The sequence below is a fragment of the Cimex lectularius genome, unplaced genomic scaffold (genome assembly GCF_000648675.2).
Source record: "Cimex lectularius strain Harlan isolate CLEC.00 unplaced genomic scaffold, Clec_2.1 scaffold10, whole genome shotgun sequence".
Lineage (NCBI taxonomy): Eukaryota > Metazoa > Arthropoda > Insecta > Hemiptera > Cimicidae > Cimex > Cimex lectularius.
In genome coordinates, this window is record NW_019392665.1 from 2,974,373 (window position 1) to 2,998,140 (window position 23,768).

At 35.3% G+C, this 23,768-nt stretch overlaps 1 protein-coding gene across 3 annotated transcripts in view; it reads left to right on the plus strand.

Annotated features, from left to right (window-relative positions):
- The window catches only part of LOC106667419 (dipeptidase 1-like), a 357,350-nt gene that overhangs the window by 107,156 nt on the left and 226,426 nt on the right, over positions 1-23,768 (plus strand). For all 3 annotated transcript variants that reach the window (XM_024225054.1, XM_014395364.2, XM_024225055.1), the window contains exon 3: positions 18,320-18,340. In XM_024225054.1, the coding sequence (XP_024080822.1) occupies positions 18,320-18,340 (21 nt within the window). The remainder of the gene's footprint in view (positions 1-18,319; positions 18,341-23,768) is intronic.

A 23,768-nucleotide genomic window follows, 5' to 3' on the forward strand; every position in this document is an offset into this window, starting at 1 on the left:
ATCAATCCTAAAAGTAATGATGATTATGATGTCACGCGCCAGCCTGGAGGAGGACAACAACAATGCGCTCTCCTGCCTGAGGATCGAGTGGGGCTGAACCGACAGGTGTGCACAAGACTAGAAGGGCGACTTACAAACAAGTATTTTGTGTTGGTGTGTGGTCGAATTTGGTTTTATCTTTCACGTCGTTATCTAATATTGGGGTGGGTTAGAAAAGTAAACTGATCATTTTCATTGTAAATAGTTTCATTTTTATTTGTCTTACTAAGTAGGTATATTTTATTTTTAATTACTTCCTTATTTCTAGTATTGAAGGTATATCTCTTATTAACTGTTGGGATAGTGAGTGTATTTATTAGAGTGAATGGGGAGGAGCTGATGGTGGAATAGCATCCCCACCGCCCCTCGAGCTGGTATGTGACGGGCAATATTTCCAAAGGAAAAAAGTTTAAGTGAGGTCTCTCATTTTTAGGCAATCAATTTAACATGTATGGTTTGTTCGTTACTTTTTAAAATAATAAACAGACTTCAAAAAAAGTCTAAAAATATTATTTCATAGTTGGTATAAATCGACTTTATCTACTTCATCCCTATGGCTGCAGATTTATCCATTTAAATATTGGATGCAATAGCAAATTTGATTAATGACGGATATAAATAGTTTCTTTTATTAACGGAAAAATGGTGGTAATAAAGTAGATTTATATCACTTAAGCTACAAATTAAAGTGAAGTTATAGTCAATTGCTCTAATAAAATATCGAAAACCTATTTGGTCTGTGCTACATTGTAGTTCTTACTCGCATCCATAAAAATGTATAAATTCCCGAGTAAAGGAAAATAATAATATAATTTCCGTTTTATGTGAAAAGGCATTTGAATCGATAAGGCGGAAGGGTAAAAGCCATTAGCTGATTCCTGAGGGCAATCGACTAGAGTAACTCCTGGTAACGAAGTAAAGCCTTTCCAACGAAATGAGAAAGCGCGTGGGGGCCGAAAGGGAAAAAGGATTAGGACTTTAGCGGACGTACGTGTCCGAGGAGGGCTTAAGACGGCTGAAAGATGCATTGCAGAATGCCAGCTTTACCCGATTAAATATTCAAGTATGCCAAGACCAGTTCCTCGGTCGAATCTGGATTTCCTCCTGGCTTATTCAACCGGCCCGGTTTTTAATTCATGCCGTTCCCTTTCATCAGGCTGACGTATTACGCCTTAAGCGAAGGGTGGATGTATTTTTGAAATTCCCTCAAGAAGTTACAAATTTAATGATTCATATCTTTCTTAGAAATCGTGGGGTAATTGAAATTGGATTTTATTTAAAGGGAAAGTATCCAGATTGTTTATATATCTACGTTTTTTATATATCAATATCAGAAGGTGTTCATGAAAAATTGCGTGTGAAATGTGAGAAGAAAATGCGGCATGAGTAAAGTCCAAAGATATTTGGAATTGCATTAGGACCCCTGTCAATTCAATCCTTACCCTTGTCTGGGTACCAGGGCAACAAAGAGGGCGATAAATTGGCCAAGGAAAATTCGATGAAGACAACTACTGGAAAGTAAATCTGGTACCATTTTATGGGGTACCAAACGTAGAACCGTCAGAGAATGGATTAAAAATAAGTCCACCATTCAATGGGGATGTAGCCCAGGGTATTCGACAAAATTCATCAAAAGTCAATCGCAGAACGTTCTGTACTGGGTACGTATTGGGGATAGAATAAGACTGCTAACTGGACCCTCCAGACTCCAGAACAGTGTCCTTTTTTAGACGGCCCGGCTGAATTTCTCTGACGACATTTGAAAATATGGCAAAAAGGGGGGAAATTCGAAGAAATGTAGGTTGAGATGAGGAGTTGTTGTCCGGGGGGGGGATCGAAGTCACGATATTTCAAGCGGTCAGAGCAGAGGCGGATTGAGCCGAAGGTCGTGTGTTCGAATCCCGTTCATGACACTAATTTTTCATCTCGAAAAAACCTTAGATAAAAAGGACAAAAAATTGGAATAATTAATATGGTCAATTATGACTGGGAAAATATTGGTTTTTTTTACTTCGTTCATTATTATCTACAACTGTACATGTATTATATACATGATGTTCGGCTACACGTGTTAAAAACTTTGCCTGTATATTCTACATTCAAAATGGAATCAAAAAGTCCTAATTAACTATGGTCCGAAACTCAACAGTTTCGGAGTTATTTCACCTTTTCTGATTTTTTAAGATTTGACGACCTTGCTTCAAATAATCAATGATAACTCCAAAACTAAAAGGTTTTGGACAAATCCGTCGATAATATTGAAAAGTACGTTAAATTTCCAATAATATGTGATCAATATTAAACTTGTAAACGTTAGTGGAGTAAGATTTTTGTAACGAGAACTTTGAAAAATACTTTTTTCATCAAAGTTGATCTCCTTTCTATCCTTGCTAAAATACTAGAAAAACTACTTCTCCGACGATTACTGCCAATAATTGAACATTCTAATATTATTCCAGATCATCAGTTTGGATTCCGCACATTTCACTCGACAACTCAACAATTACATCGTGTTACTGACAATATAGCCTCATCCCTCGAACAAAAACAGCATTGCTTGGGTGTCTTTCTTGATTTAGAACAGGCCTTCGATCGAGTCTGGCACTCGGGCTTGTTTTGGAAACTGAGGAACATCCTCCCTCATACGTACTATCTTATACTGAGATCTTATCTGACTGATCGATTTTGTCGAGTCCGTCAGGGAACTGAATTCTCACCTTATATACGCATAAGGGCGGGTGTTCCTCAGGGAAGCATACTTGGCCCTTTTCTATTTTCCATATACACTGCAGATATTCCTACACACGTTAACATTTCGACACACACATTCGCTGATGATACAGCGATTCTTACACGCAATTCGGACCCCTCAATTAACACTCAACACTTACAACAACACCTGAATGAATTAACAATATGGTTCACAAAGTGGAGAATAAAGGTAAACCTAACAAAAAGCACACAGATCAATTTTACCTTACGTAAAAATGTCTGTCCTGCGGTGAGTATAAATGGAATTCCATTGCCTACCACTGACCTTGTGCGTTATCTTGGACTTTTCATGGATAAACGACTGACTTGGAATCCCCATACAAGACTGAAAAGACAGCAAACAAACCGACGTTATAAATTGTTAAAAAGACTACTCGACTCACGATCAAAATTAGACCTTGAAAATAAACTTTTAATTTACAAGACAATGATTAGACCTCTCTGGGCGTACGGTTGTGAAGTGTGGGGCTCAACCAAGGATTCCAATTCCCAGCGTCTCCAATCAAAAAAATCTAAAATTCTCCGTCAAATTATAAATGATCCTTTTTACGTTTCAAATTACACTATCCATAAAGACCTACACATCCCGTTTGTACACGAACTCATCAAAACTCGATATAAAAAATTTCATCAATCACTGAACACACACAATAATCTATTTATCGAAATTTATCACTTCCAACCCTACCAACCCTACCTGAAAATCCTCCAAGACGATTGAAGCGAAAGTAGCCCCGAGACCTCATTGTGTGAAGACTGAACAAGATATCAGTGTGAAGGAGTGTTACCACTGGGCAACTTCTCCTACAAGAGCCTCAAATGATAATTCAACATATACGAACATATTTACTTAATACATCACTTGTAGTTGTAAATACCAAATAAATGTAATAAAAAAAAACTTTGTTCAAAGATGAAGAAATTGATCAAGGACAAGAAAAAACCGCTGACCTCTCGATTATCGCGGTCCTGAACCCAGCACCACTGAAATCTTGACGATATACCAGCCAAAATTTTTCCAAGAAGCATAAAGAGACGGATCTCCAGGACCAAAATAATCTTGCAGCTAATGAAGGAGTTATGTGCAGTTCTCAATAATCAACAGTATATCGATTCCGCATATTCCAAAACAACAAAGGAATGACAAATGATAACCTCTTTCCGCTGATAGCTTGACCACTCTGATTGTAAAGGACAGCACCTCTAAAAAACAGGCATGACAATAACTCGTCTCGAATCATGGAATATGCTTTGCATATTTCTATAAAATTGGGGAAAAAAACTCCGCCTGACACATGTGGTTCATATCAATTCACCATAAAAACTCTCATTGTATATAGAGAAGAACAAAGTAGATTATACCAAATATTGGCGGAAAAGAAGTTCGAGGCGGTGCTTCGAATTTGAAGAAGAAATTTGAAAAGGAGAGAATATTTTAAAAATAAATGAATAATTTTAGATGAAAAATCTATTATCGTCAAAATAATAATATAAAAATATTTCAATTAAAAGTTTACTTTAGATCTAAGTATTTTTTAATTTGTTTAAGAAAATAATTTATATTGGCCAGTTAAAAACTTATTTATGTTATTGTATAAATGACTTTTTAAAGTTTTTGAGGCCATAAAAAAGTCATTTTCTATAGTACATCACTCGTTTGTCAATTGAAAACGACTAAAATGTAAACAGATTAATAGTTAAATTTTTGATTAACTGAATGACATAATTTTCAGTTTACAGCGAAAATAGACGGACCCAGTATATCGATCAGTTCAATATGCTCATATCCCGGAACCAACGACCACCAACTTCCCCAAAATGTTCTGACCTAGGGGTTCGTAAAAAATCGATCGGGTCGAGAAAGTAGACTTGATAAACTAATTTAGAAAATTAGAAAGCCTGAAGTAAGCGGTAGACAATGGCAAATCTACTTTTAAACTAATTACACTGGGTAGAAAGACAACAAAGAAACCAATTTAAAAAGGGGAAAAACAATCAAAGAAACTAAACTGATAAACTTCGTTTTCAGAAGAAAGTCATTCGGAGATGAAAAATCGGCTTCTTTTACCCGTCAAGCCGCAAGTAGTTAGGGTTAAAACAAACTAATCGGAAATCTTTAATACAATTAGACGAAATCCGTTTGGATTTAAAGATGAGATATGAACTGGACGTGGTGTTTCTGAACACAGGGAACCTAGAAGCGCGATAAGGCTAAATGGCGGCTATGCCGGGCTTTCAACGGACCTTTGTAATGGACGAGAAATTCTAGCTTTTGTGCTAAACGGAGCCTAGACGTTGGTGTCGCCGGGCCATGATCTTATTACGCCTAAAATCCTTCGACATTTACCAAAACAAACAATAGTTTAAATTAGAATTATTTACAAAACAATACTTCGCACAACTTATTTCCCTGTTGAATTATTCCAGTTGAACTTAACTTTAATAACCCCAATACGAAAACCCCCTTTGCCCCATCTTCTTATAGACCAATAAACCTACTGCCTATTTCTAAAATCTTTGAATCCTCTTCCTTAAAAGACTAATTCCCATATTTGAGTCTAAAAACCTAATTACTAACCACCAATTTCGATTCCGACCTCACCATTCAACCTGGCTAAGGGAATCTGCCAAGGAGGTTACCATAATCTTTGAACCGTTACTTGGGATAAAAAAACAACAAATAGAAATGATAAATGATGGAGTGAGTGTGGTACTCAATCCTTTTTAAAAAGATTGTTCCTACTCACAGTAAGTTGTTTTGCAATGATCCGGATTTCGAGCCTTTTAGCTCATCATCAGGTTGAAGGACTTCCACACATATGTAACACTCTTGTATTTAGATTTGAATTGAAATTATGTTTTGTTTCTTTTAGATGTCCTTAAATTCCGAAAATTTGCTCGATTTAGGCAAGTGTTCTTTTACTCTTGTTTTTATTTCGCTACCGCTTTGTCCGATATATTTAATATCACAATCATTACAATTGAGTTGGTAAACCCCGCTTTTTGCCAAGTTGTCTACTTTGTCTTTGGGTTTTGAGAGGATGTTTTTTAGTGACCCCTTACTTTTATAAGCTTTTCTAAAACCTTCTTGTTTAAAAATTTTACTAACTTTTTCCGATAATTCACCAATGTATGGCAAACAACGGAAACCTAATGATTCATTTGTGGTGGGGAGACTGAGTCCTATTGTTGATTCGTTTAAAGTTAATTTTTTAATTCTTTTTACTAGCAACCTATCAATAAATATTTCTTGATACCCATTGTTTTTTGCTAAGGTTTTAATAATTTTTAATTCTTTTTTATAGTTATCAGGTGCTAGCGGAAGTTTTAACATCCGGTCTATGAGCCAAATGAAACCAGCAGCCTTTTGGGACCATGGGTGGGATGAATCCGCTGGTATCATAGTGTCTGTAGTTGTGGGTTTTCTATATACGTCTATTTCTATTAGGTGTTTAATATGAACAATTTTAGGTCTAAAAAGTTCAAAAAACCATCTTTGCCAATTTCCAATGTAAATTTATATTACGGTGTAGAGAATTAATTAGTTGGAGGAATTCTTCGAGAGCCTCTAATGTTCCCGACCATATGCATAAAATATCGTCTACATAGCGTTTCCAGAAATGAACCGATTTAATTAATTTGTTCTTTGGTTTGAAAAGATTTTTTTCGAAATTATCCACGAATATTTCAGCACAAAGTGGGGATAATGGAGACCCCATTGGTAACCCTTTCATTTCGTAAAATTTATTATTGAATTTACAATAAATAGATAGTAGGCATGTATTTAAGAGGTCTATTATATAATTTTTTACAAATTCGTTAATAGAATTCTCGTTAAGTTTTTGCTTTATGAGTTGAGTACATTCTTCAACGGGGATATTTGTGAATAAATTAGTAACGTCAAATGATACTAAAACACAGTTGTTGGGTATATTGATGTTATTTAATTCTTTTATCAGTTCTAAAGAATTGTTGATACCGAATGTAGGTTTGAATTTAGTGTGGGTTTTAATTATTTTGTCAATTCATGATATATTGATATATTATTTTTATAGTAATTCAATAATATTAAGTATTTACTATTGGGTTGTCCGGAAAATAATGCAGGATTTTGGTATTAAACAAAAAAAAAGAAACTAGTTACTTTAAAGCAATGTTCTTTAATCAAAATAATTTCCCATACNTGGCAATTCATGTCGAGAGACGTGGTTGTAGAAGTCCTTCAACCTGATGATGAGCTAAAAGGCTCAAAATCCGGATCGTTGCAAAACAACTTACTGTGAGTAGGAACTATCTTTTTAAAAAAGGATTAAAAAACAAATACAGAATCCTCGATCACAGAATTGTTTGTACACCACACACCAAATAAAACAAAAGATCAAGTATTTTAGTGTCACTACCGTAAACTGATGCTAAAACAACCCTCATGATTGGCAAACTCACTGCTGCTACTGGACAGGGCTAGACTCAGAGGAGTGACAGGACTATTAACATTTCTCTGAAATCTGAGAAAACATCTGTGTAACATGGCCATATATAATGTGATCCCTTTTGCAGATTATATAATGAGAAGGAAGAAACAGCCACCCATATCAACTTCGAATGCGAAGCAACGGCTCAATGGAGACATAACCTAGCATACAGGAAAACCTAAGGGAATGAAGTTGTAGCAGCAACAGTCAATGACCTAATACTTCTAAGAAGGATTGAGTCGATTGAACTGAACGAGGGAACTAGAAAAGTACAATAAACTTGAAGGCTGCAGTGCCTAGTATCCTCATCATCATCACCTTTCTACGATTCAGCAGTGGTTCAGAGTAGTTGACATGATATCCTCTGCTCTAGAAAACAAACAATATTGCTCAACCATATTTCTGGATGGATGAATTCGGGTGGCACCCCGGCTTTCTTTACAAGTTAAAAAGTATCATCCCTCAAACCTACTATATCAACCATATGTCCTTCTCGGATTGGTGGTTTAAAGTGAGAATCGTAACAGATTTTTCACCCATCATTCCAATCAAGCTGGTGTTTCACAGGGAAATGTTCTAGATCTATCCACTACACTGCTGACATACCTACACATCAAAACACACAACTCACAACCTACGCGACACCGCAAACACGGTTAGGGTCACGGAAGCAATCCAACACCTACTGGTGCAATCATGTTGAACGAGCGAAAAGCAGACAAGTTTCTTTTATGCCCAAACGTCAAACCTTTCCAGTGCATATAAACAACGAGGTAATACCACCATCCAATTAAGTCCGCTACCTCGGGGTTTACTTAACAAACTTACATCGAACTCATATACAAGATGAAAGCGGGGAACACACCCGATGCAACGCTATGCGACCCTACCCGATGCCACCCGACGCAAATCCAAAGTCTAATTTTCCATAAGATTGTATTAACCCCGTGCACATCTGCTCGATGCCATGCAACGCTACCCTACTCTACGTTCTGCGATCCCCACTGTCCAGATTTTCGTAGGGTAGCGTCGAGTACAGTCGAAGACACTGCCTACCAAACCGGTAGTACCGTCGGATAGCGTCGCATGGCGTTGCATTGGGTTAGTGTGTTCCAGGATTAATACAACCTAACGAAAATTGGACTTTGGATTTGCATCGGGTAGCGTCGCATAGCGTTGCATCGGATAAATGTGTTCCCCGCTCATATCCTTTCAAAACCAAAGTTCACCGTCGTATCCGTCTACCTCACTAATCAAATGACCCATAAAACCTTAAAACCCCATACTTCGAGGATCTTACCCGAACATCCTTCCACAATTTCCACTCGGAACTATTCATCAACCCTAACCCACTAGCCCAAACACTTTCCTCAAGTTCCCACTCTTATAATCCTCCACGCCGTCTAAACGACCATGCCCTCATGACCTCCCATCTTCGCCCTCTCAATTAAATAAAAGAGAGTTCCAGCACTCGCTAGTTTCTCTCCCCATTGCCTCCGGGTCTGACAAATTGGCAGATTTCTATATAACTGTACTATTTGCTATTTACAATAATAATAAATTTAAACAAAGTTTAATCAATTTGTCGAGTCAAACGATCATTTATAACTATCAGTGTGTGAAATAGTTGTTTATTGCCGTTCTAATTGCTTTTTGGTCTGTACGCCCTAAATTCAAGACATCCTCATATTTTTCCGTATCGTTTGTTAAAAGAACTACATTGCGGCCTGTTCTTTATGTGGGGCCGCTAATCGCTTTTGTAATTGCCGGCTGTAAATCCTGGAATTTGTGTGTCAGCGGGGCGAGGGCCGGAACGGTTAAATTTACTGAACGGTTTACTACCGATGCATCGGCGTTTCGGTTAACAGAGTGGCTCAAGTGTTTTATCGATGTCGGCTTAATTTGGAGACGTGGCCGAGGTCGAGGGGGTGAATCGAACATACGTGTCGTGTGCCCATATGTGCTAATTTGTCAAACGGCGTGCTGACACGGTTGACGACCCGCTCGCAGACTTCATTGGTGAACAGCCTTCTCTTCCTTAAATTCCTTTTCCTATCTTTCTCGCGTTTTAAACCTTTTTTTTCTGTATGTGGTGGTTAGTGACCCTTAGTCAATTATTATTCGGAGATCTGAGATGCGGTCTGGTTTGACCAAGGTTTTAGAAAAATATTTTCTTTATCGTGCGAACGTTTCGGTCTTTATTGAGATCATCTTCAGGGCTCAAAGTGTTTGTTTTCTGCTTAGTTGTGCCATTCTTGTGTGTCGTGACACAACTACAACACAGCACACATGAATGACAAAACTACGCAGAAAACCAACTTTGAAATTGAAAAAAGTAAATTTAATTGCTACATTGTCAAGCTTTCGACCTATTTTAAGGTAATCATCAGGGCCTATATTAGTTTCACATTATAAAAAACATATGTCTACAATTAATTTAACAATCCATATAACTTACAGGACTTACAAAACAACTCTCAAATGTTTATTGTTCTCTTATTTCTTCTTGGTTGTTAGCTTATTTTAAGATCGTTTTTAGATGTTTTCTTCAGCAAATTACAACCATTTCAAAATATTCTTTTATTATAAATTAACAGTAATATATTAACATTCAATATTATTGGCTGGGGTTGAGATGGGAAGTTAGTGCCCGAGGGGATCGAAGTCACGATAGCTCAAGTGGTAGAGTAGCGGCGTATCAAGCCGAAGGTCGTGGGTTCGAATCCCGCCCGTGACCCTGACATTTTTATCTCAACTTAAAACCTTAATTAATTGAATTCAATATTATATTGTATTGTTATATAAATAATAGGGGATAAACCCTCTTCATTCACGCTAATAAATTACATTCACACATTCATTCACACTACCTTAGAGTAGTCGATATTCCTTGGGGTAATTGAGGATAAACCCGCCTTTCACGCTAATAAATTACATACGCCCACCACAAATCGTTCACACTACTCCAGAATACTCCATATTTCACGGGATAATTAGCAGATGAGCCTTTCCATTCACGCAAATAAGTACATTCGTTCTAATCAATGACAGATGTTACATACACGAAGGTCCAAAAATGTATGTACAATTTAAAAAATTTATGGCACATTGATATTGGATAATTATTTCTTAACGGCATCTGATAAGCTGATTTTATATCCAATGCGGAGCATACACCTCTGTAGTGAATGGAGACTTCACACACTTACTTTCCCGTCCTCATCACCATCGCTTTTATCCCCGTTATATTGCAATACGGCGGCTCTCAAACTTTTGCGGAATTCCGTCAAATTACTTTTTCCGGAAAACCATTCGGTCCTACTCGACTTTCCGAACCTCTTCCCTTCCCCACAGTCTACCCTATTATCTTTATGAATTTTTCGCCTCATATCTATCCAGTGATCTCAATTTTAGTTTAACATCGTTTACTTTCACAGCAATTTTCGGAATATATTTTTATTTATATATAAATATTTTTTATACATGATGTTTTCGTAATATGTGTATTTATTTATACGTGAAAAGATTTAGGTATAAAGAGTGACCATCGTGTCAGCAGCTCATTTTGCTTGTCCGTTCTTTTACTATCAAATTGCTTCTGTCTCAGAATTTAATCAACGTTGATTCTAGAAATCAACTCTATGGGATTTGTGATTATTTCAATTTTTCAATTAGACATTTTTTAAAACTATTTCTTTTCTTTAAACAACAGATAAACACAATAAAAAAGTTACCCTTTTAAAAAATTAAACAAATAGAAAACAACAACGTGTTGTTTTTCAAATGTATTATAAATTTATTTGAATTTTATAAAAGATTCCTGGCAAATAGACAACAAATTGTAAACGTTAACAATAAATTTATACTTAAGAGCCCTCCCCCAAAATATGGAGCCAGAGATAAAGTACAATAAGCTGTACAGCTCAGCTGCAGTACTCAGGAACTCCTCCAATCCCTGGTTAAAAAAAAATCAGGTTGCTTAATGAAATTGTTAAATAGACATCAGGCGGAAAAATATAAGGGGGCAAAAATCGTCTAGAGGCTGTGGCGTCGGATCGACGATGAGATAATATCGGATGGGGCAAATCGGAAAAAGATTTCCCGCCCGGAAAAGGGAAATTTGTAGATTTTCGTCCATCGAATTAGAGGGAAGCCCGATCCCTTTTACATCCGCCGTGGGAAAATCAATCTGACTAAGGGTAGAACTGATAGTTCCGAAACGTCAAGTCGCTTTTCTCCTTTACCGTCGGGAAACCAGGAGGTACACGAAAATAAAGGAAAATTATAGTCACCGAGGAACTTTTCTTATTTTCCGCTTCCGCCGTTTCCAAACGGAATGCGCTTTTTATAGGATATTAGGCGTCTAACAAATATGAAGTTGAATTGCAATCGAAAGGAAAAGGGTAAAGAAGAAATTACCCGCCTGGAAAGTAACCATGTCAGGCCAACTGCGCGGGGGGAGGTTGTTCAAAATTGGTTTCTTAATCTTTCCATGTTGACTTAATAACTGCCCAATCTTGATCTTTTATGGCATTGTGGGTACAAAACACCCAAAACAAATAACCAAAGATTCCTTCTCTTAAAACACCCAAATATGGTAGAAATATGACTATTTTTAAATTCTAATTTTGAACCGAATTTTTAAGATTACTGGGCTTTTTCAAATTCACCGGCTATGAAAAACCTAAAACAGATCCGACGTAAAAATGGCATTAATAACTTTTTCCCTTTCAACATTGGATTATCTTCGAATAAGGTCTTTATTAAATAAGATGAATCAAAAGAAATGTATTAACCCACCCTCCCTTTTCATAAATTATAGCCAAGATGGTAAAAAAAAACCTTTCCGAAGATTGGATTTTTGGGAGAAAATCCGCAAGGTTATCTTTTGAAGTGTACAAATCGCCCCGGTATCCTTGCCAGTTGTAATAAATTAAAATGGCAAGTAGTTCCCATCTCCTTGGATTGAGGACAATGTCACTTTTTCAAATTTGACCTGAAATCGAATAAATATATTTTTTTCCTGTAACCTGGGAGTTCTTTCAGTCGTAATTTATTGTATTGTAATTAATTATTAATTAAATTGCTCAATTTACCTGAGTGAATTGACAAACGCAACTCATAAACAAAAAACTGATGAAAATGAAGTTTGTGATAAAAAATAAGATGATTTTTCAGCCTAATTAACTTCAAAAGCCTTTTAAATTTTAATTTAACCCTTTTCAACTTTGAATTAATTTTTTTGCACATAAATCCCTTTTAACTTCATTTTAACAATTTTTAATTTCAAATTAATGATTTTAGCTTTAATTTAACCCTTTTTAACATTTAACCTTTTTAATGTAAAAGTAACACTTTTAACTTTAAATTAACTTTTTAATTTATAGTTAACTTTTATTATTTCGAATTCATAGTTTTTAATTTTAAATTAACCTTTTTTAAGTACAAACATGCTTTTTTTCAATGACGCATTAATCCTTTTTAATTTCAATTTAATTATTTTTAATTTTAAAGCATAAAAAATTAGGAAATGGTATAAAATATAAGAAAATTCTTGTTTGTTTATTTCGAATCAACGTTTTTTAATTTATAAATTAACCTTTTTTATTTTCAAACTTCAATTTTAAATTGGCTTTCACTTTAAAGCGATAAAAAGGATAAGAAATGGCATTTATCCCTTAATTCTTTTGGTCACATGGGCCATTAGTTTACAAAAATTAAAACGTTCAAAAATTGTATTTTAATTAATAGTTTGCCTCTATACCCTCTATTCTAGAGATTTAGATCGCAATTTCTTGTTTCATGAAAAAACTAGTCAAAATATAATAAAAACGTTTACTTGTCTTATGTTTTTTTCTACCAAAATTGTCCTAATAAAACAAATATGGGAGGGGTGAAAATAAGTTAAACTCATCCTGTGTATATTCCAGTTTGTGTTAAGAATTTTTCAACCATTATCTAAAAAATTTCTTTATTTTAATATTTAATTTCATTCTATTCACTAATTTCGTGGTCCGCTTGACCAAGTAATACTTTACAATTAATTAAGGTTTTAGTTCAGATGAAAAACGCCAATGGCACGAGAGGGATTCGAACCCACGACCTTCGGCTAGATACGCCGCCGCTCTACCACCTGAGCTATCGTGACCTCGATCCACTCGGACATCAACTCCCCATCTCAACCCCACCTTATGAGTTTTCCCTNCGTCGAGAATCCAAACCGATTACACGACATTTGAAAAATGGCAAAAGGAGGGAAAACTCATAAGGTGGGGTTGAGATGGGGAGTTGATGTCCGAGTGGGTCGAGGTCACGATAGCTCAGGTGGTAGAGCAGCGGCGTATCTAGCCGAAAGTCGTGGGTTCGAATCCCTCTCGTGCCATTGGCTTTTTTCATCTCAACTAAAAACCTTATTTAATTTTATATAATTTTTTGATATCAAGACCACCACCACTATGGTGGTCATCGGAAGATCAGACTAGTAGAAGAAAGATCTTCTTCACCGCTGTGCAGAGAAAGGTTGCTCGCTGTGTCTCATCGAATTGAAGGCTTGGCTCCATATAGGGAACGCGTAGGAAGGTCACCCGATGATAGGAGAATTGTGCTTGAGCATGGAATATCTGAGATTCCTGTTCCGGTTCTTGGAGGAAAAAGTGTTGTTTCTATTTGATATAGAGAAGTGTCCTTAGAATGTGATGAGCGTGATGTATTTATTTGCGTGAATGTGTAGTGTGAGGGGACCAATGCGGAATATAGAGTAGGATTAGTAAGGTATTTTAGATTTTTAATTAACATTTCAGTATCGCATATTTCCTCCTCTTGCTTTAATTTCATCTCGAAGACGCCGCGGCATACTTTCTACTAGTCTGGAAATGTCTGACTGCTGGAGGGTAGCCCATTTTTCAAAAAGTATCCTTTCAAGATCGTGGAGTGTATCAGGAAGTTATGGGCGTGCTCTTATTCGTCTTTTGGGGTTATCCCATAATAGTTCGATCGGGAAAATGAAAAAAAAAAAATTTATTGGGTGGAATTTTTTGCCTGTCCTAAGTTTAAGCAGATAAAGTAAAGTATTTGGATATTTGCGATTTATGCTTACACGTAAAATAATTCCTTACATATAAATAATACATAATAATAAAATACATATTAGAAACCTTAAACTCTTTACTTCATTTGGGAAGTGTTGCAACAAATCATACCCCTTTACGTGTTTTATTTAAGCAATCGATTTCGGGAGTATCCGCCTACCCTCATCAGTGTTGAATTTCAAAAATGTACACGTTTACATATTATTTTACACAACCATTTCTTTTTACAGTCAAATGTCTATAAAATATAATTTAATTATGTTAAGAATTTCTTGGTCACACACCTTGTTTCTGATCCAGAAACAAATAAAGAGGCAGGTTCTGCCTAGGTTACATATGTGCAATGCGTGTGTATGTTAAGGTGTTTTTTTATTTAATTCAACTAGTTTTCGTTGTCCGCTTGACCAATTAATATCTTCCTATTAATTAAGGTTTTTAGTTGAGATAAAAAGTCAGTGTCTCGAGCGGGATTCGAACCCAGACCTTCGGCTAGATACGCCGCTGCTCTACCACTAGAGCTATCGTGACCTCAATCCATAATAAACCTTAATTAATTGAAAGATATTAATTGGTCAAGCGGACCACGAAAATAAGTGAATTTAATTTGTTAAATGAAGTATATCTTCACTAAATCTCTCCGTGGCCATTTCATTTATCGCCGAGAATCAATTAGAGGGAAAATTAAAAAAAGGTAGGGATAAAATGGGAAGTAAGTGCCCGAGGGGATCGGAGTCACGTTAGCTCAAGTAGCGGCGTATCTAGCCGAAGGTGGTGGGTTCGAATCCCGCTCGTGGCACTGACTTTTTTATTTCAACTAAAAAACTTTAATTAATTGAAATGTTTTTATTTAATGTTAAAGTTTTTTTATTTTATGTTAAGGTTTTTTAGTGTTTCCTTTGCAAATGAATAGTTCTTTTTAAATTTTATAATTATTAGTCGGTAGTATATAAGGATGGAGTTTGAAACATCTATATCACACTTTTGTACATATTTACATTTATTTGTACATAAATTATTCTTATTCTTATTGTTGGGGGGAAGGGCGGATCTTAATTGACCCTGCAAACTTCCGTACCCGTTTCAAGAGGTACAATTAAATTTTGTTTTGTTTTTTGAATATTTTAAATAAGGTGGCAACTATGTATTATTCTTAAGAGGTTTTGGGAAAAAGAAAGGGGAGATTGATAATAGTTTAAAGTAAAAATTGGATATTTACAATTTATTTTACTAAGCAAAAAATTAAAAGAAATTTCTTTAATTATCCAAAATAATTCATAAGCAAACCTACTAGCCAGGGTTTTAAAAAACAAAAGACAAAAAAAAACAACTGAAAGGTACTTGGGGGGATGACTCCTCGCTTTTCCCAGCAATCGAAATAAGCGGTGTTGAGATGGAGGTTACTGCTGGGTTTCACTTCGACGAAGGTGCCTGTAGAGCCGGATGACGAAACAGTTGACGTAGTCCGTAAGGTCGGTGATGTGACGACAAGGGTGTTGATCAGAAGAAATCGATGGTGAAGGTTCAAAGAAAATCGATATTGGGTTCGATAATCGATTCGGTAAAGGTGCGTCTTGTGCTGACCCAGGCAAGCGAGAGACTAATTTACTCCCGTGCAAAGGCCGTTATCGGTTGCCAAAATAAAAAAATAGGGCCCTCAGCGATTTAAACAGGGCCTCCCGAGGCGAACCTTGGTCAGACGAAAGCAAAAAAAAAAAAAATGAAGCTTCTTGGGCGTCAACACTTATGTATGACGTTATTTGCATCTATGCATTTTTTAAAAATTTTATTAATTTTTTGGTTTGTATTTTATACTTACCTTTACATTTTTAGTTTATTCAATTTTGAGGCAAGGTATGGTTTGCAGCTTAGAGAATTCATATTGTCTTCTTTTCTTGTCAACATGTCCTCTCCGAGTGCCCAAGGACTCATGGCTGGGTCAGGTCATTGTTGTCACTGACTTCTGCCAAGGATTTCATACAATTATGCTCTTTGGCCTTATCTATCATGAGGATAAGGCCTTAAATGCCGCCTGTCAGATAAACCGGCTATCCTCCTGGAATATGTTCTTAGTCTTTTTATTTCTCTAAGTGTTTAATTGCTATGATTTTAGACTGGAAAACTGTAGCATATATACTTAAGAATGAAGGCAGTTCAGTCTTAGGATTCACACCGAGGACTCCAGATGACGTGACTCCATCGGTTTTGGAGCAGCATACCATAGGAATTGGTCTTCAGAACTGGAAGACTTTCTTTACCTTGTAGTTGTTGGTGATGTTTTATGTTAGAGTACTGGCATCGATTTTCATGCCTAATATGACATCTGCCTCCATCCCTTCTCTAACAAGACCTCCAAGACCACAATTCTCATGAGGACCTATAAGCTGGTGGAACACGGCGGATGTCGAACATAAAATATTTTCTTGAAAAATCTAGGTATCCGAAGTTGAAAATTTCGAAGAATTTTATTATAAATACATTTGAGGACTCTTAAGTTTTTGTTAATTTATTTCTTTAAAAAAGTGTACTCTTTCTTAGCAATACCTGGGGGTCATGTTTGAATTGAAAGGGACAAAAATTTCAATGAAATATTGAATATTTGGTTATTTATTTGTAAACTGACTTAAAATACTAAATTTTAATAGATTACACGAAATAACTTTTAATGTTAAATTAATATAATTATTTATTAATGTTTTAATTTGTTTAATTAGTCGGACAGCAGTAAGACTGTTTGATAAAGATTACCCAGCATTAAAAAGGGGATGAATTCTTTTGATGTCGTTCGCTCGGAAACTCGTCACATAAATGCAAATTCGAATTAACATATTTCATTTGGGCTAATTGCAATTGCTGAAGAATTGTTTATGGCTCGTTTTAAAATTCAATAAAATATAAAAACCGTCCTTGGAAAGGGTAACGGCGAGAAGTTGGAAGGGCGTTCGGAGGCGTCTTTTAAATAATAATTTCGTCCTCATTCCGGGGCCGGCCGCGATGAATATAAACCACCGGGTGGAAAATATATTAAATATAATTTATTCATGTATTTCAATTCGAGTCACGCATGGTTTGTCGCGGTCGGTGCCCGATTTCCCGAGGCCCTAGGCCGGCCGGTGCGGGACCGTCTGACATCGCTTGGTTTATGAAAATTATCAGAAAATTAATTTGAAAGTATGTACTTTAAAGGTGGAACGTTTGACCTCTTGTTGAGCTATTTTAAGTGATATCTTTTTCCCGCATTCTTGATTGACTTTTGTTTGTTCTATTTCAAAAGTAATAATTTTTTGGAGTTGTGAGAAGCGGTCAAGTAAATTCAAGTCACGACTCCAACAAATTATTATCAAACCTATCATTTAAAAAGTGAAAATTAATATTTGACAAGCTAGCTAAAAGCTCAGGCTTCATTAAAACAATCTACTTTTCATTTTATCTACCCATTCGACAGAAAAAGCATACCTCCTTCTAAAAAAACGAAATCAAGGTTCATGTGGATGATGTTTATAACTTTACTCTCATTTTGATCAATTACCTATGAACAAAAATTAAAATCATTCAAGGAAAAGGTATCTCGTTTATAATCAAACGTTTGTGGGCACTCTCAATACGACACGCAAGAATGGCACAATTACACAGAAGACAAACACTTTGAGCCCTGAAGATGATCTCAATAAAGGTCGAAACGTTGGCACGATAAAGAAAATGTTTTTCTGAAACCTACATCGCACCAGACCGCATCGCACGATTTCTGAATAATTGTGTTTATATGTAAGGCATTGGTTGAAATGAAAAAGTTACTGTCACGAGCGAGATTCGAACACACCACCTTCGATTTTCTGATGGAAAGAAGTTATTTGATCAATCGGACCATGAAATATAATAGATTGTTTTTATATTTGCCTGAAAATATGATTTATTATAAATTCATATTTTAACTGATTGTATTTGTTTCAGGTCCAGATGGAAATGTGCAGGGTGAGTAAAATAACTTTTTTTATTATAAATTAGAAACAAAAAAGTGTATTTTTGGGGGGTGTCAAATTGGAAACAACCCTCTGGGGTGTATTATTTTTTAAAGACATTAGTCAGCAGAAGTCCTTTCGAGGAGGGTAAAAAACGTTTTTGGAAGGGGCTCTGAAGTGCCTATCGATTGCGTTTTATTTAGAGGGCCCGAAGAAAAAAAGGCAGTAGGCTCATCCTATCGTCAAATCTCATCCTTTAATTTATTTTTCTCATTAAACCTGCGCGAAAAGGGCGGAAGGTTTGTTTGGCCTGGGGCGAGGAACGGTTGCTTTCCAGGGATAAACTTTTCCGCTTGGGGACGTGAAAAAGTTGGACGCTAAATCAAATCCAAAAAAAAAGAGAAAAATATGGGAAAAAGAATGCGAAATTAAATAGCATACGGCCCACCACCCCATGCCTCATCATTTGACAATTCGATATTAAATTAAGTTTGAAATCAGATCCATTTTTCAAAAAAATTTGTCAGAAAAAATGCTCATTGTTTTTGTATTACGATTCATCATGCAACATTTTCGACTTCTTCCAGTATTTATGACTTTGTTCTTTGTTCAAAAACGCAAACGTTGAAAGAAACAAATTAGACCTGAAAAAAGCAGAACAGCTAAAATTTAAGGTAAACTTATTGAATGATGAAGAACGATTTCAATGAGTGTTTTTCAAAAATCCTCTGGACAAACTTTGAATTTGTCGAATGTGTGTAAAACGAATGTGCTCTCTTCAATGGTTAAGCATGGTGTACTACAGGGCGCATTCCTTAGTCCCGTCTTTTTTTCGAGAATGATTCGCTTTGTTCTCGAATTATTTAAAAGAGGAATTGTACTGTAATACATACAATTATTGCACTTTAATATAACTGTGACTTTTTTATGTTAAAACTTTGTCTTGTTTAAGTGACTAAGTTAATTATTTATTATTAGAAAAAATGTCAAATATAGTCATTGGTTAAATAATTAGTTAATAAAGATTTTTTAAATTCCTGTCAATAATTTTAAGTTAATAATTTATTATGAAAGAAAAACTGTTACAAATGGCCATGGGTTGAATAATTTATCTTACAAAAGCCTACACACTGAAATAATAATATATTATTTGATAAAAACAAATGATGTTATTGGAAAAAAATCTTTTAAGTTTCTATCATTAAAAAAATTATTATGAGACAAAAACTGACAAATGTGATCATTTGTCGAATAATTTATCATAAAAAAAACTTTGCACTGCAATAATAATTTTTATTAGACAATAGCGAAATCCATTTTTGTTTAAAATTATCAAAATATTTTTTGAAGTAAAGTAGTTAAATGTTAAATATTTTGGTTAGACCAATCATCAATTGAATTGATAGGTGATTGTTTTATAAATTTATATTTATTAAAATATTTTGAGGTGATAAAAATTTTGTCAAAAGTCCTTCCTGGAAATTTTGATTGTCATATGTTATTATTTTATTATTCGAGTATAATCGAAAATAAATCCAACGACCACAGCCGGTGGATTTCGAGGTTTAAACAATGCCAGTGGAACTCACTAATACGGGCGTTAACGAGAATCTGTTTAAAAGGGGTGACTGGGACCAACCCTCGTAGGTCCAAATGGGGCAAACCGCTCAAATTTTACTTTCCATTTTCTCCTTACCGCAGTTGGGAATTTCCCCTTTAACACCCTTCATCCCATCCCTAGAAAAGTGGATTTAGATGGTTAAATATATTTTTCTTTCTCAATTAAACTAAAGCCAAGGATTTCGGAAAATTCTGCCTGTAGAAAATCTCCTTCGGATATGGGTTTAACAATAATATATTATTTATCAAGTTTTTTCTTATATTCTGTATATATATATATTGAAAAGTGGCAAAAAGGAGGGAAAACTCAAAAGGTGGGGTTGAGATGGGAAGTTTGTGTTTGAGTGGATCGAGGTCACGATACCTCAAGTGGTAGAGCAGCGGCGTATCTAGCCGAAGATCGTGGGTTCGAATCCCGCTCGTGCCATTAACTTTTTTATCTCAACTAAAAACCTTAATTAATTGTTATATATATATAAGTGTCGAAAATTTCAAGAGATGTTTCTACTCACCATGTGCAACAAAAGACTTCCTCTAAACCCCTCTCCAAAGAAGTAATTTCAGTTTTTTAAAAATGTTTTTGACTTAGATCCACTAAATTGTTTACAAACTTCAAAATTACTGACTGTAGAAAAATCTGGTTTTTTGATGAACCAGCTGAAAGAACGTTAAATTTGCTGTAAAGAAACCTATTTACATTTCAGAATTGATGAAAAAATTCTGCACGATAAATTCAGAAAAAAGAAAAATGTTGAAATTTTTTAAAATATTGGATTGGTAACTGTTTGTTAATAACTATAAACTCCTGGAGCTTTACAAATTCTCTCAAAATTTCTCCATTCAATTATCTTCCAGCGGTATACCTACCTTTTTGGAAGAACCATTTTGGAAGAACCATTTTGCAATTCGTTGAAAAAAAAAACTCGTGTTGATGAAGCATGTTAAATTTTCCAGGAAGTCCTTCTGGATCTTGAGTTTCGTGGCATTTCTTTAATGTTCAATTCAATCAGTTACGTTATCAGCCCATAACTTTCTCAGGTTGGTGATTTAAATTATGTGCTTGTTCCCATCTTACTGATTTGTGCATTTCATTTACGGTAATGCTACTGCTTCAAGGGCTACCCAGCTCGGTTTCCACATTGAGACGTTCCGGCAGATCGCACCTTCCAACAACTTCATCAGTGACTGGGAAACTGGTTCTTTCACTTAAAGAACGAGGGAAGACTATCAGTGAATCGATGTAGATGAGGAAAACTTGCATTCTGTTGATCGTGATCCCGAAACGTACACGTGCGTTATGTATAGACCGTGGTTTTGCACAATGGATAGGTTTGGATAATTTCCGTTGGGAAGGATTGTACTTTTATCATTTTACGAGGGTGATTCATGTCGATGAGGAAAAAATCAACTCACTGATGGTGGCCATTTCGTTCCAAACTTTGCACCGTGTACTTTAAAAAACAATTTTTATGCGTGATACCAAGAAAAACATGAAAAAAAACGTTTTGCAGGTGAGGCGATAGAACCTCTCATTTAAGATACATGTTGACCAAAGATAAATTTTAACTTTATTGCAAGTTAAATATGGAAATAAGAAAAAGGAACGACAAGCGATGTTTGCTTTACGAACCATTCACGCTAATAAATAGTCTAGGTTTTTGATTTTCAAAGAAATCGTCTAGAACACGTTCGGTGAACGTGATATCAATAGGTGGTTTACCGAACCCCACATGAGGAGATTCGATTTAAAAAAGCCTGTCGAAATTGGCGCCGAGGTGACAGGAAAAGGCGCGAATGTATGCCCTGTTGTCAATTCATTAAATAAATATTTATATATTTTTTCATCCCTTAGACAATATTTTTCTTTCTGGTAAAACGTTCGAACCCCGCGGGATTTGATATTTTTGGGCCCTCGAGCCAAAGGATATTACTTGGCGTTTCTTGAATCGTTATGCCTAAATCTGCCTTAGAATTCCGACTGGAATTAAGGTTTTTCTATTTTTTATTTAAATCTGTCTCGTTACAAAAGTTAACGCCGAAATATGCTGTATTTTCAATTTCCCACGGTTCACATCTTACCAACAATTATCTTTCATACACGTCGACAGGTAATATTTGCTAGCAAGAAAATGACTTACGTTCATATTAAAAATAAAAATAGTCATTTTTTATTCAGTCTTTTTTCTCAGCTACCTTGACGTGAAGGAACCAGTACTTTTCATCCTGGAAATTGCCATCTTCCCCCTCCAAAAAACAAAAAACAAAAACAAACAACTATTTGCTGGCTACAATTACACAAAGAAATGTCCATCAAGTAGAAAAATGTTAAAATAAAATACCTACCTCGTAAACTTCATTTACCACCTCTATCTTGACAATATGCAATAAAAATAAAACCTTTCCGAAAGAATTCGTAGAATGAATAAATTGCTAATTTATTCGTAGTTATTTCCCCCCCGGGGCCTAATAATTATAGCCTGTACAAAGTAATTCAGGCAAAGATTCTAAATGAATAGTCCATGATTTACCACCCAGCTCGTTATAATGTAAAACAAAAGGAACAAATGAATTAACAGCCCAGTTGCCAATTAAGAGATAGAATAATAATTTTTACCGGCGACTGTGCAATAAAACAAGCAATCCAAGTTTTGATTTATGTATAACGTTAACCAACTCTCTATTTTTTATCCCATTGCTAGCCTCTCGGTAAATAATAAATAAATAAAAAGTAACACAAATCACCAACACAACTCCGCGGAAACAAGATAAAACCATGACACTACCCCAGAGTAGTGTGAATGCTAATTTTTTTATTATATAATATATAAATTATATTTATCGAGGTTATTGGGATGCGCTCCTTCTTTCATGCTAATAAAATACATACACAGTAAAAATGATGAAAATGGTTATGGACGGTTAAAAGTGATTTAAGGGCCCGACAGTCCGATGCATCGAAAAATTCACAACCCTCCCGATGTAATGTTCATTTCAATACCAATCGTTTATTCAAATAGGATTTATTAAGTATATGAGTAGTTTTTCATCTTGTCTATAATTTTTTCTTAAATTGCATAAATGTTTCTTATGTTTACCATTACACTGGCATGATGATAAACATTTTCGTTTTATGTAAACACGTTTTCACATATTTGCAGAGTTATGGAAAGTTAAAGTATTTAGCAAACTAAAAACAAGTGGTTTGATTGTTTTAAGATTAAAATGGTTGCGATCACGGCGCTCAACGATACAGTCACGCAAAACAAACATGTCTTGCGGAACTGTATCGTCGAGCGCCGTTTATAGCTAACAAACATTAAAATAATGCAAATTTGTTTTTTAAAAATTATTTTAGTAAATAAACGAATTACAAAAATTGTAGTGTTTTATTGTCCGTTATAAAAAACGGCGCTCCACGATGCAGTTCCGCAAGACAGGTTTGTTTTGCGTGACTGTATCGTCGAGCGCCGTTTTTAGCTAACAAACATTAAAACAATGCAAATATGTTTTTTGAAAATTTTTTTAGCAAATAAAAGAATTACAAAAATTGTAGTGTTTTATTGTCCGTTATAAAAAAACGGCGCTCCACGATGCAGTTCCGCAAGACAGGTCTGTTTTGCGTGACTGTATCGTCGAGCGCCGTTTTTAGCTAACAAACATTAAAACAATGCAAATGTGTTTTTTGAAAATTATTTTAGCAAATAAAAGAATTACAAAAATTGTAGTGTTTTATTGTCCGTTATAAAAAACGGCGTTCTTAAATTTAATGACCAATTTTCATTTAAAAACGTCTCTCCTCTAGCGCCTAAACGCAGTTTTTT